Here is a 15,122-nt window from a genome sequence, read left to right on the forward strand (position 1 = left end):
CTGGTAACCACTGAGCTGTTGTCTGTCTATGAGGTTTTGTTTGTCTTGGTCCTTTGTTGCTTTCAGTTTTATATCCCACATATGAGTAAAATCATGTTTCTCAACTTTTTCTGTCTGACTTATTTCACTTAACATGTACTATTCTTGATTAAAGGATCCCATGACTAGAAACCTTTGGCCGAGTCCAAGACTTTCACTGTGCAGATGAAGAAACTGTGTCTCTACGTGTATGTATCTGTGTGCTTCAGCATATACACTAGGACTAGGACACAGGCTGCTAATGATCAACATTTATCTACAAAACTAGCTAATGAGCAACATAAAATAAACCACTCAAAAATTACTCCCTTCCCTTCAAATGTGAACACCTTAAATTCAGCAACCATATAACAATAGGATATTTTTCCTGTCTTAATTAAATATTTGGTTCATCTTAGAAATAAACTGTCAGGAGATTAAGGCCTTTATTTGGTTAACTGCCTGGCACATAGTAATCAGTCAGCACCTCAAGAAAATATTTGACTTTAATTGGCAAACAGAGTTTGAACAATTTATGAACATGTATACATATCTTCACCTCCTTTCAATGATTAAAGAGAGATGGTCGTAAAAAAAAAAAAAGTGCCCTGTTCTTCTGTTATAAATTTAACAGAAGTATAACGTACAGAGTATAACGCACACTGAATTCTTCACTGATTTTGTAGAACCTGGAGATACGCATTCAGTTTTGTGGAAAATTTTAAGAGGAATACTCACAACAAGAAGGGACTCAATAGGAGTCACGAGAGAACTGGAGAATAGGACAGAAAGTGGAAAACAGGACATGTTTTGCCTATAGAAAAGATCTGGAGAAACAGCATACATTTTTTTAAATGACTAGAAAATAGTCTGTGAAAGAATTACTGTATTATCTGTAAAGCAGTACCAATGTGTGAAGGTAACCAAGAGATATATTTTCCATTCACTATATGGAAAGCCTTTTCTAACAACTAAGATGCCTCAAAATGGAACGGAGGCCTTACAGAGTAGTGAGCCCTCTGTTACAAAAATCACTCAAGCAAAGGCTTATAAAAGATGGTTCTGAAGGATTTTTGCACTGGATTGCAGATTGGACTTTATGAGTCCTAAGGTCCCTTCCAACTAAAAAGTATGATCCAGGCAAGAAACCCTCCTGGTAGTTTAAATCCTGGTCTGCCTTCCTGTGCAAAAAAAACAACAACAAAAAAAACCCACTGATTTGCTTATGTGGGTAGGATTTCCTATTGGAACATTGCTATAGATACTTTAATGTATTCATTTTTTGCAACAGATATTTATTGAGCCCTTGTTATGTGCCCAGTAGTATTATATACTGAGGATATACAAACAAACAGAGATGGGTATTCCCTATATTGACAAAATAAGTGTGAGAGAAAGAGAAATGATACAGAATGGTGTGTGTTTTATATAGTTCTATGTTCTAGGTTAATATGAATCCTACGGTATTATGAATGAAAAAATAAGTAGTATTACCAGAATATAAAATATAAGACATAATTTAAAAGTAGCAGTGTAATATATTAAAGAGTCTGGAAGATGATTTTAAAATTATATTCAGTCAGGTACTAACGACAAAATAAAGAACAAATTATTTAATTTTATTAAAAAATTTCCAATTTATAACCAAAATATACAACCACTACATTTAAAATCAGTTTGTACACTCACAGTTAAAGTGCTAAGTAAAAACATTTACAAAAATTGACAGTAGTCTACTGTAAACAAAATAAATCTACAAGAGCAGAGTGCAAAGCACAGCCAGCTACTGTGAAAGTACAGTTCATGCTCTAATCAAGTGCACTTGCCCTATACATATCTCAACAACAGTAACTTCTCCACTCATTTGGAAATGAACAATTTTAAATACATAAAAAAGAAACATGGAAAATCTAATGCCACAAAATACAAGTCTTTAGCATAAACACTTTCTAACTAGATGTTTATACGATAAACCAAGATTAAGATTTAGAATCAATCACCACATCAATTTAATTCAAAGTAGGGTTTGAAAACTAAATTGCTAAGTGCCATTTATTTAAAAATAATAGTTTTTTAAAAAAATGTTAAAGGAATATCTTTTCTACCTTTCTATCTCTTGAAAAAAAGAGACGGTGGTGGTCATTGTTGATAACAGTAAAATGAGGAAAGATTTTTTTCTTTTTTTACAAGAATGGACAGTGCTCATCTGTAAATTTAGTATCAATGAGCAGAGCTAGAAGACAGGTGTAGCTGGAAGGGACGGTAGACTGAGACAGACACACAGTCTCTCAGAAGAATAGTGTGGGTGATGGATATCTAGGATGCTCCAGACACAGCCTGTAAACTGGAAAACAGGATCAGCGAGGCCCTGGCTTTATATAACCCATAAATACAAATGACTAGCTCCCTCTCTCAAGGTCACTGAAAATACCCAAACTTTCAGACATCACGTGGGTTCAGTGAAAGAAGGGCAGGTTCCCAAGTTAGGTCACTTAATGATATCTCTTGCCTTACAGTAGTCCCACCAACACTAGTTAAATTATTTCCACTTTTGTTTTAAAGCTTAATATTCTACTAATTGATAGAAATTTGTGCTAACAGTAACGTGTTTGTTTTAATGATTGTTTTAAAGTTTAACTACAGCCCTTTTACCCCTTTTAAAGGGGTACTACACTTTAATATGAATTACTAACACTTTAATATGAATCAGTTAAAGCAAATTTCTTTCTTCCTAGCACGAGGTAAGTTATACTTTGGAAGTATTGATAAGGAAGACTGGAGATAGAAGGCAGGTAGGAGGGTCTTGGGGAACGTAGAGGAGAGAGCATGGAACTGCAGGGCGGGCTCATGGTATCACCTCGGAAAAAGTGTACTCAGCAGTATTGAGAGATCAAAGCAAGCTTTCTCCACTATAAAAGTTTATACAAACCAGAACACCTAGATTAATACTGGGGTGCATTAGATCAGCTCTTTGCTAACCTATTATCCTTATTATTCATAATAATATTTATATGGGGAGATGTAATCTGAGTTTGGAACAACCCAATTTATAACCTTTTAGATCATAGCTCTACCTAAAATTGGGGATTTCTTGTGTAGAAGGCTTCATATTTTTATGTGTGTTTTTATACTCATATACTTTTATTCTTATCACCTGAAATATGGTATAAAAATCTTTTAATGGCGCCTGAAGGAAAATCTGACTATATAACACAGTAGTATTCATTATTTTAGAGTGCCTACCAAGAAGATAAAATTGTGTAATTAGCAAAATTTGAGTCCATATTAGATATGAGGCATGGAGTTATTTTTGCCTTTATATGATATTTACAGACTAATCCTTTGATATAATGGTGATATCTCAGGTTACGAAAGCTTCAAAACTACACAGATTTAATGAAAGCCTATGTAAATGCATACATTCCCAAAAGGTATTTGCTTTAATTACTGAAGTCTTTTTGATAAAATATCTTTGAAAACTGGACAACTGAACAACAAAACAAAGCAAAGTTTTCTTGATAGACCTGTGGTTACATGTAGTTTGACAGGCTCCTTCATAAAGCCTCTGGTAGGTTGATAAGAAGTGTTGGGATGGGAAGTAGATCTGCTCTAAAAGATCTTTTGTTTGGGTGTTTCTTAAATATATATTATGAAATTGATAACATTTGATCACTTTTGACCAACAAAACCAGCAATTTCACATAGTTTAGAATAATATTATCCAACTATGACCACACAGTAAGAATCTCCTTGGCCTGATTCTCAGAAAGAACAGTTCATCTACAGGAGTTTTCGGCTGAGATGACCATGATAACCTAATATATACAACATTGTACAATATTAAGAAAACAAGACACAACAAAAAAAGGCTCGAGAAACAAAACATTGCAAATTACAGAAAGTGAAATAACTGATAACTTGTTAATTGTAGACACATCAATTTATATAAATAATCCCCCAATTTCACTATCAGATTAAAATACAGCGAAGTTAGTATTTTCTTAATTTAAAATTTTTAAATTAGAAGAAACAGCTTCCACAGCTCTTTGAATGAACAGAATTTAACAATTTAATAGCTTTTGAGTGTCAAACAAACTTTTCATTTTAGGGCTGGGGGAAATGGCTGGTGGTGGTGATATCTTTATTATGCCAAAGTAACTGTCTCAACTATAGTCACGCCTTATAATGCAATACTTTTAAACTTTAATGAAAAACAGAAACTAAAAAAGAAATTAAAAAATAAAAAATAAATTGCATTTGAAAATAAAAGCAGAAAAGTTGTAAAAAGTGGTGATAAAGATACGTGAAATGCAGTAATTCTAGAGAAATTAAATTTAAAAAAATATTAATGATAAAGAATTCAGGTTTACTCTTATAACTCACAGCTACAGTACAAATAGCACCTGATGACAAGAGAATTTCCAGACTAATATTTTCACATCAGAATCTTTTTTATGATTTTAAAAAATAATTTTTAAGGTCACATATAAAGAAAATACGTTATTTTCAAGCATATGTAAAACTCAACATAAAGAACTATTGTGTTGATCTTGTCTCAGAAATATAGAATTATTTCATATTAAGTGTTACTGCTGGCAAGGGTAGTTCAGGGAAAAATTATCTGAGGCATGGCTAAGGGAATAAGAGAGGACATTTATAAATTTCCTTTTCAAAACTGGGGAGGGGAGTAGTAGTTAGAGAAAGAAAAATTGTGGGTGGATAATATAAATTAACTCACTCTAGGATTATCTGCTTTACCTTAAAGAATATCCCATTGTCAAAACCCAGAAAATATTCAAGGAAATGTTTGGACATCAGATTCAAGTTTAACAAATGTAATAAAACATGCAGAGCCAGAGAACTGAAACTAAAGATTATTTTTTTAACATGCAATCAAAATGTCACAGTAACATAGGCATGTCTAAGTGAGAAAAGCTAGGCATCTAATTTAATTCCCAGAAGCTAGTAGACTTGCCTGATTCAGTGAATTGACCAAAGACAAGGAATCAAGTATAGCCTCAAGTATAGCCAAAGAAATCACACCAGAAACCAGTTCACCATCCTGTATCAACTTTCCATTATTCTTCTCTATCCATCAGACCACAAACCCAATCCCTAGATAGTAAATCTACAGACCAAAGTGTTCAAGAGATTGATATGAACTAATGCAGATAATTAGAGCAAAGACAATGACCTTTAAAAGTAACAGGAACCTCCTTGGCCTGGTTCTCAGAAAACACAAATCTACAAGAGAACTCTGCTGAGAGATAGAACTAATGGAACCACTACATTTTATTAGACATTTAAGGAGGCTTTATGGAACATCTTCTGCACAGACAGAAAAAAAATTAAAAATAACAAACCACATTTATCTCTAATATTTTTAAAGCAGGACATACGCTTGTCCATGGCAATCTGACAACTGTATTCATTCAATGAATCTAAGAATACAGCTTAAGAATAATTATTGAACAGAAAATTTTCATTCCACTCCTCCGAAATTCCTTTTACATTTTATAATTATTTTAATGTCGGTAAAACCTGATAGCTTTTTAATTAGCTACATGGGCCAGTGCTTTCACTGCTTTGTTCACTAATTTTATCTTGAACACAGATTATTTAAAGTTTATGCTAACTAGCTATATTCATACTTAAGAGCACAAAGACCACAAAATTATATATGTCACATTTTTCTGTATATAAATTTAAGGTGCTTATATGTTGGTGCTTTAGGAGACTTTTTCCATGGGGGAAAAAAAGTCCTGTCAATTATTTGTAACTTTTCTTTCACTTTTATTATCTATAATATAACTTTCCTCCTTTAAAATTACTTAAAATCATGAATGGAAAACAAAGTTAATAACCTATCTGAATCCTATCAAGTTAAGGATAAATTGCATTAACAATACAGGTTAATCTAGTAAATATAGATCATAGGAAGAATAACAAGAATAAAAGTAAACCCAGAATAATGATTATAAAATGGTCAAGGGACAACCAAATTAGAGACAGGTGGAATGAGACATTGCCTAATCTAATGCCCTTGTTTCTTTCACTTACAGATGAGAAAACCAAGGTTCCAAGAGATAAAATTCCAAAGTTACACAGCTCATTGAAAAAAAACAGCGAGACTAGAAATTAGGTCTCATAACCCAGAATTCTGTGGTACTTTAAATATAACCTAATACATTTTTACTAAGCATTAAAAAAAATCTGACAATTTAGAAAACAGAAATTATTTAGCTCTAAAGTTTTTTTCTTTTAAGCCAATAAGCACAACACAAACAAATATTTGCATTTAGCAAAATAAACAAGCTGACTTATATAACAAAAACCCCAGGGCCATAACAATAATAATAATAACAAGAACAACGTAGTTCACCCTGCTTCAGGAAATAGGATAAAATAAAAAACTTAAAAAATATCACTGTCTTATAAATACCATTGTTATTAGTGAATGGTAATTACCAAAATAATGGAACATGGAATCTTCAAAATCCGAATTATAAGGTAAAAAATCTTGTTTCTCTATCAGGTTAAACTGGTGACAATGGCCAATAAAATGAGACTAAATTATAAGCAATGTTTTCATACCAAAGCAAATGTCCAAGAAAGGACACTATAGATATCCTGTGATGGGTGATTCTTAAAAAAAATAATCTGCAGGAAATTTCCTTCAGGTCATTGAAATAGATTGAACTACTCTTACAGGGAGTAACGTTCTACTGGTATGGGATTTGACTAAAGTGGAATTTTACTTTCTTTTATCTTTACAGCAACACAATTTTGCTTTCTAATGAGAGATCATAGCATAAAAAATATGCTCGTTAACTTATTATATTACCTCTTCATAAATCAACCAAAATAGTAATGTCTAAAAGGTGGCTGGTTCTGGATAGACTTTAACATTTTCTCCTAGATTTTGAATCCTGAGAGAAAATTATAATCCTGTGTCAATTTGGTTTTTTAAAAAATTAAGATTAAAATTAAATTAGGAAAAAAAAAACAAAAAAGCCCAGGAGACTGAGTACAGTCAGATGGAAGGTAAAGAATGTAGTCTTCCTATTCCTCATATAACTGGAACTCATATAACTGGAACAAAAAAGAAGATAAATTATGAAGAGATGTCAACATAATTTATTCATACATATAAAATAGACAAATGACAATAATGTATAAAATTATACAGCTACTAGGAAATGTAGCTGAATTAAATGTAAACACTTTTTCTTATTTTAATTAGTTGTAAAAAGGGAAAAAAGTTTAAAAGAATCATGAGTTCCTTTGTAAATCTTGGTTCTGTAAAGATGCTATCTTTTGTGTTTATATGTGGGGGGGAAAATGGAGAAATACTTTTTATGCAGGTTTAAAAATTATATATACAATTACACAAACAAATAATGCTATGACTTAAAATTTCAAGTTTTGCAGTGTTGAAAACCTACAAGTTACAGTAATCTCCTTTTAAAACTTGTTCTTAGAAAGAATTAAGCACGTGAAAGTCCTCAAAGAAAAAAAGTTAAGGCCTACACTCCTCTTTACCTTTTTCTTACATTTCAGTGAAGTCAAGCTATTTTACATAATTTTATATCAAAAGTAACATATAGTGGAGATGATCAATTTCTGTTGCAAGTGACCTACAAATTCAACCATATAAAATTTGAGAGCATACTGTGATATATAACATGTATTGAAGAACCAGCACAATTTAAGGGCATGGCTACTCTTGAAAAAGAGCCTTGTTTTTTAAAGGCTAACTGGATTGTTGATTTAAAGATTGTGCCAAATGAATACTGGTCTAATTGACTATTTTGTTGTTATTGCTATATATCACTGAAGACCAATCCTTGTTTTCTATAAACCCCAAACTCTAACAGAAACATGTAAGTAATTCATAGATTACAGAGCATTATAATACATGTCACATCATTTGATCCTCTCAACATCATGTAGGTTGGGACCAAAAATTACCTTATCCTCATTTTACACCGAACAAATTGAGAGTAAGAGAAGTTAAATGACCTGTCCAGTTTATGTCATAATTATAGGTCTCTGAATTCCAAACCCAGTAGAATTTTCATTACACTAGACTATGTAAGTCACCCAAGTATGATAATATATAAATGTACCTTTGGCATGTCAAAAGCAGTATAAATATCATCATAGTGAAATTTTGGTATATTAACGTTTTCTAAGCTTCAGCCAATGACCCACTATTTTATCAAAAAAATTTAAGTAGTTCATGTTATTTCATGGGGATACAGCCTAAACCAAGATAATTAAAATTTCAGTTATTTCCAGGTATTATCAAAAAGAAACTAATGAGGTAGGTTAAAATGTAGTAAAATTTTCTAATTTGAAGAGATGCTTAGAATTTTTATAAATCTGCTCTAAGAAGCAGAAAAAGAAAACCATTACTAATAAAGGTTTGCGTGAATATTCATTCACCCAACTAATACAAGATCTAACTTCACATAAAACCAACAAGAGCCTAAGTACTTCTAAGAATAGCTTTCACCTTTAAAAATTAATGGTACAGTTTGCATATATATATATTTCTTTAATTTAAATAGTAATATGGACTGCTACTATAGGAGAAATAGGTTTCATTTGGTACAATTTACTTATTTCTGATTACTTGTCACATGTCCTTTTGGTAAAGCAGACTTCATTTTGCTTAGTTTAAATTCAAATCCTTCAAATTTCTTTGAAGTGAGACTCTCACTACTAGGGTATAAGTGAGTTGCATGACGTGAGTTATTTATTCAGTTACCAAAATTTTACTATGTGCTAAGCCCTGTGCTAGCTGTTGAGTTATTAATCAATTGTTCTTTGAAACTAGTTATTGTTTTGAGCCTAATATTGCGTTGGATCTTTTAATTACCGAATAAATTAAATACAATATTGGTGAAATCAAAGTACTGTCCTAAACCTTTTGAACATACATTATTTTAGAGAGCACTATTATTTTCTCAGTTGTCAGTTGAACAAATAAAACACTAAACATTATCATATGCCAATCACAACACAAATTAAACATATGGTAAGAAAGCTGCCCAGCCTTGCTCAAGTTGGTTTAAGCTTGTTGTAACTTGAAATCGCTGTTTTGCTATAGTTCAACTGTCTCTTAAAAAAAAAAAAAATTCAATTTGGAACACTAGTTTGATAAATAACATGGCCCAAACTAAACACTGTTATTCAAAACAATGGGCAAACAATATAACATTAAGTAAATTTTGTGGAGCAAAATTAAGATACTGAAAGTCACTGAAATGTCAGTATAGCACTTACAATATATACCAACAGTTAGTTTAACAGAGAAGCTTACAAATGAGTATGTAAAAATAAGGAAGCACAAAGTTAAGGTTTTCATAGTGATGTTCACTTAACTGTCTATAGTTGGCCACTTGTACAAGAAAACCAATTAACATTTTGGCAATTGATAATATAATGCAGATGGCAATGACTAACAACATCTTTGAGCTCAAACTGGTACCATCTATTTTAACTTCTTATTTTTGTTTCTGAACATTTGTGTTGGTCTTCTCATGCTGTTCTCAGGAGAGATTCTCAGACAAAAGCCTCATGAATTACTAATTTATTTATAAATGAGTTGTTATAAGTTTGGCCTTCCTTCAGAGAAAAGGCTAAATTACTAAATATTAGTTATAAGGGAATTCAGACTCTGCCTATTTTGAATATTAACTCCAGTTCCAATGAGAAATACAGTGAAGACCAAGGAAAAAGAAAAACACTTTGGGCCAAATGTTCAAATATATCTTACGAAGAATTAATAACAATAAATATTAAGACATAGGTACTTTGAAAGAAACAACATGACATACAAATTATTTTTATCAGAAAACTGATTTTTGTGCCTGCTAAAAGCTTCTTGTACCAATACCTAATTTTTTAGTACTTTTGTTTTAAAAAAACACAGTAAAAGTACGTATGAATTAAACACGTCATGAAATGTACTATAATAGCCCTCAAACAAATCTCTTAAATCCTCAATAATCTTAATTCCCTTTTATTTCATGCTTTTCATACCACTTTCATAAGATTCTTCATTTGGTCCCTATTTGACAACTTTGTGAGATAAGTTTTTATCTTCTATCTTCATTTACAAACAAGGGAACTGAAGCTCAGAGAAGTTAACGTGTTAAAGGTCAAAAGCTAGCATACGACAAAGCTAGACTCTCTGGAGTCTAGAACGTTTTTTCAAGGTATGATTCTTAGACGATCTGCATAATAATCATCTACAGTACTTTTATAACTACAGATTTTAAAGTCCTACCACCTCTGAGTTTCTGAATAAGAATCTTTAGGAGTAGAGCCCAGAATTCCACATCATAAAAGGACAATAAAATGGAGAACAATAGTATATCAGGTAATGATACGAAAGTATAATATTGAGTCCAGCTAGATTTTCACATGATGTAATAGGATGCCATCAGATCATCATCAAGGGCAAGTTAGTTTAAAACAGACTGCAGCCTGGCTGCTGATTAGAATCACCTGGAAAGCTTTTTTTAAAAAACTACCAATTCTCATCTGAATGAGAGGGAGTTGTTGGGCATCAGAGGTTCCCCAAGTGATTCTTATCTGTAGTCAGGATTGAGGACAGCTTATTTAAATATGCTTTTCTATATAACATACCCAGCATTTTCCAGAATTTTTCTTTCCGTTCTGATCAATTTCATGCCAAATAAAGTTCATAGTTTTTACTGCAAGTTATTTAAACATTACAAGACAAAAATGTCAATTTTTGAGTTGATATTTTTAAGATTAAAAGATACTTCACAGCAAGATTAACCATGCTTCATTTAGCTACAATGATTTTCAGATATCCCAAGTAAAACACCACTTTGGGTTTAGGTTATATATATTTCAGCTGTAAACAAGAATTATCCAGAATCTGAAAGTAAGGGGGAGGGGGCAGGGGTGCAAAATCTGTAGCTTATTTGCTACTGGGCAATGCAAGTGCAGACAATCAACTCACTGGTAGGAGGGGCCTGGATACCAAGATCTGGTTGGTGGTTTTGGCAAGATCACATCTCACTGTAGAAAAATACAACAATGAATACAGAGAAAATATTTTGCCATTTTGTAATTGTGGCTACCACAAAACAAAACAAAAACACACACAAAAAAACCACATTATAATATGTGATGCTCATCTTATTACAGACCTCCACAGAACAGATAGAACATAAAGTTCTCTGTGAATCAATACTACTACATGGGAAAAGATAGCTAAAAATTATTTTTCCATCATGCATATGGATAAGTTATAAAAACACTGCCAGTAAAAGTAGTATTTACAAAAGTAATAAAATCAGCTCAATTATAGGGGGAAAAAATGCCCACTGCTACTCCTAATCCTGTACCTCTCTGGATGAAGTTTATTTTAATAGAATTTTGAAAGAGCTTTCAAAAGACTAATCAGATTCTTCCGTTGATCTTATATTCTGTTAGCTAAAATACACTTGCTGATTTATCAAATTCTCCTACAGTTTAAAAACAGTTTTTCTTCACTCCGTGGAAATAAAACTACAAAGTCCTATTATTCATCTGAGAAATAAACCTTGCATAGAAAGTTTCTTTAATTCTGAAATTTTGTTTTATTAAGAGAACGACCAAGAACGTTACCTCACAAGTAACTGATATCATACGAAAGTTCACTACAAAGCAGTCACCACACATTTAGGATTTTTCTAAATATAAAATGAGTTTATAAAAATGCTTACCAGACAAATAATTATCTCTTCATAACCTAGAAATAAGGATTATTTATTTGACGATATAATTTTGGACGTCTTGATGTTCCAAGTTTGATGCAATATAAAAAGCAAGTTTACTTTTCAAATGGACACAATCTGCACCTGACTGAACGCATAACAGTGAGTTACAGCAATCAGTCATGCAAAGGCAAAGAATAAAATCTGCTTTTTAAATGGCACAAGTTTTCCACCTTAGACGGCAATTTAAGCACTGGTTCCATCTTCTTCAATAACCCGATTCATGCTGGTGCCGTGTGTGATGTGAGTCATAGGATTATTACTGAGATCCCGGATGCTGCTATGTCGTGACTGTTCATTGAGCCGATGGGAACTACTGTGCCTGGAGTGATCTGTTAGTCGTGACATGCTTCCATGAGGTAGTCTCTCTTCTATTCCTCTGTAACTGCAGGGAGTGTACCTAATACAGGAGAGTTTATTTTGAAGTGGGTAACAAAACATACTAGAAAATAACACTAAAATTTTTCATGAAAATGCCACATTAAGAGGAAAACCAACAAGTGAAACGAACAAGGAAACCAACTGAAAAAGTAACAACCACTTTTGATGATTTACAGTGATTTCATTTACACTGTAGACTTATACATATGGCTAACCAAAAGAAGGGAGGACATCTACCCATTAGATTCAGAATTAAGGTCCTATTCTTTGGAGAAGGACAGACGCTAAGTAAGGTTAAGTAGAGCTGACTGACATGGAACTATGCTAAGTGTGAATACTTTTCGCATTCAAATGAGTTTGGGGTTATGGGGTGGATACAGGGAGGGGAGGAACAACAATAGATGAAATATGGTATTGTCCAAGGAGTCTAGAAAATTGATTATAATCAGAAGTACAGCTAACTCCAATTTACTAAAAGACCAGGAAGAGGGAGCATATGAAATTAGAGGAGAAATTAGCATAACAACAACAAAAACCCCTGAATGAATTGGCAAGCAATGATGATGGTGTGTGCTGACAGCTTCTTTCCAGATAGCCCAGTTAATAGCTGAATCAACTACTGTAAATGGTCTTAATGACTTTTCATTAGGCCTGAGGCTGTGAAGATGCTATTTCATAGAAGGTACATCTAATTATACGTAACAACATCCTAACACACTGTAACTTATATTCCTGCTAAAGCAAATTCTCTCAGTACCCATAGCTCAAGACCCAGCTTTTGAGTATGTCAACTGGGCTACATTGCTCATTGCAGGCAGTCTTCTCCTCCATCATTGTACTTACCTTGAAAGGCAGCAGTGAGGGGCTGTTAAATTTTCTTCTGTTGCAATCCTGACTCACTGAGTCTCCCACGGGAGGTAAGAAAATTCACACTCATATATGTATCTTTTTGTAAAAAGTATTTGATTTCGGATAACAAACCTCGAAGGAAACTTAACTTACAACTTTAATTCATGTATTAAATTTTAAGTAATGTTTCTAAAAATAAAAAGACTATAGCAGGCCATTTCTTTTTAAAATAGTCATCCAAAGAATTAATCATAAGCAGCTGAAGAGTATTGGCTGTCATTTATCATTCCTTCATAATTACAACAAATTTCATGAGCCAATATAAATCATTTATAAAATTTAAAGATTGATTTCATACACTACTGAGGTGATCTACTTTTACAGCAGTGTTTGTTAAATAATGTTTTCAGTAGATCGTAGAGTTTAAAAACTGAGAAGTCCTTTTAAATTATAAAAGAAAGCATGTATTTTGTTTTCAGTTTTAAATTTGATTTGAGTGTTTTGGTAAATTAATTACTATGTTTACAAATGAAAATATTTTAGAATGAGTTTATTATTCTATTATTATTTTGCCTAATCGTTATTTGCCCTAAACTGAGTGACAGATTTTCCCAAACATGATTTGCCCTCTAATTTGCAGATCTTGCACCTCTCAATGACTTCTTAAGTGTCTATTTCAAACAAATTGGCAAATGAAAAAAAGCAAAAGATGATGCAGTTCTAGGAATGATATCAAAGTAATCAAAAATAAAAACAAATCACTTAAAAATATGAATTGGGTATTTTCTAAAATAAAACCTAAACCTTTGAGTTACAAGTAAAACTCAAAAAATATATTTTTCATAGAAAAAATTACTATATTGAGTTCTTATGTCTAATTATTTAAGCGAAATATGTGGCTATCCACAAAATTCTGGAATACGAACAACCTGCCCATGAATAATTAGATATCAACTACACAGAAAAATAAATTTAATTACAGTATTTAATCTCAATTGTATATATGGGAATTACCAAATTCATTTATCTTTTGACAATCATTTAAGCCACTGTGACCATTTACTCTAATATACAATATGAAAATATACATTAATCTTAATATAAGCTTAGACAAAACAATTAGGATGGTTAATTTAATAAAAAGATTATATGGTGTATTCCAAAGTCAAAACAAAAGAAACCTGAAGATGATTTACTCTTGTTGATGCTCTATACTATTTGCTACCATTAATATAAATAACTGAATTCATCGTAGTTTGACCAATATATCATTACGCATTCCCTAGCTTTCCCTTGTGTTACCTACTTACCATCCTAATCACTCATTCCCAAACTTCCATCTACCTACTCAGCCACTTCCTTTTCTAACCATCCTCTCATCTAATTACCAATTACTCTTCTTTGAAGTTGATACACATGTGTAAGTGTATTTACCTAAGTCTATTTTATTTTACATAGCACTGAGATCAATAATTATCCATCAAGGAGTCTGGACTACAATGAGTATTGAGAAGGGTGTGGATGTGTTTTCTCTCATAACCAAGAAACCATGAGATGATGAGAAAAAGATGGCCAAAAGATAGTGTTAGTTAATAAGTAAGCTTAAAAATTGACTGATGCAGAAAGAAATCTCCATGAGATCGCTTTTGGAATTATGAAAATCCTTATTTAGACTTTTAGGTTCAATGTGGTCTTGGAATCTTTCAAATCTGCTCTGAAGTTCTGGGTATGGCAGAGGATCTTATAGTACGAGTGTTCAGACACCACATATAGAACAGTTTAAGTAGGCTGCGATTACAGTGTTAGGGCCTGAATTTCTGGGAAATGCCCACATTATTTCTAAAGTCATTAGCTATTCAATAGACTTGCTTCCTAATATATATATGCTGAAGTCTGCTATAATCAATTACCTTTGGAAATTCTCTACTCAATATGAACTTATCTTTTGTTACCATTCATTCACCCTATTTATCTCATCTAAGATAGTTTCATGGGCCCATCTGATGTTTCTCTCTTCTGAAGTTCTGTAACATCAATCATCTCTATCACTCATTGTCTTAATTGCTGGCTGGC

General features: G+C 32.3%; 1 protein-coding gene across 5 annotated transcripts in view; it reads right to left on the reverse strand.

Annotated features, from left to right (window-relative positions):
- Positions 1-1,616: 1,616 nt before the first annotated feature.
- Positions 1,617-15,122, reverse strand: part of FZD3 (frizzled class receptor 3) — a 74,510-nt gene continuing 61,004 nt past the window's right edge. For 4 of the 5 annotated variants that reach the window (XM_019733223.3, XM_074338350.2, XM_019733224.3 and 1 more), the window contains one exon: positions 1,617-12,219. In XM_019733223.3, coding sequence (XP_019588782.3) covers positions 12,006-12,219 — 214 coding nt within the window. In that variant the 3' untranslated portion in view covers positions 1,617-12,005. The remainder of the gene's footprint in view (positions 12,220-15,122) is intronic. The other variant, XR_002137474.3, reaches the window with a different exon arrangement.

The sequence above is a fragment of the Rhinolophus sinicus genome, chromosome 15, assembly GCF_057876585.1.
Source record: "Rhinolophus sinicus isolate RSI-liver-muscle chromosome 15, RSI-T2T, whole genome shotgun sequence".
In the NCBI taxonomy this organism is placed as follows: Eukaryota; Metazoa; Chordata; class Mammalia; order Chiroptera; family Rhinolophidae; genus Rhinolophus; species Rhinolophus sinicus.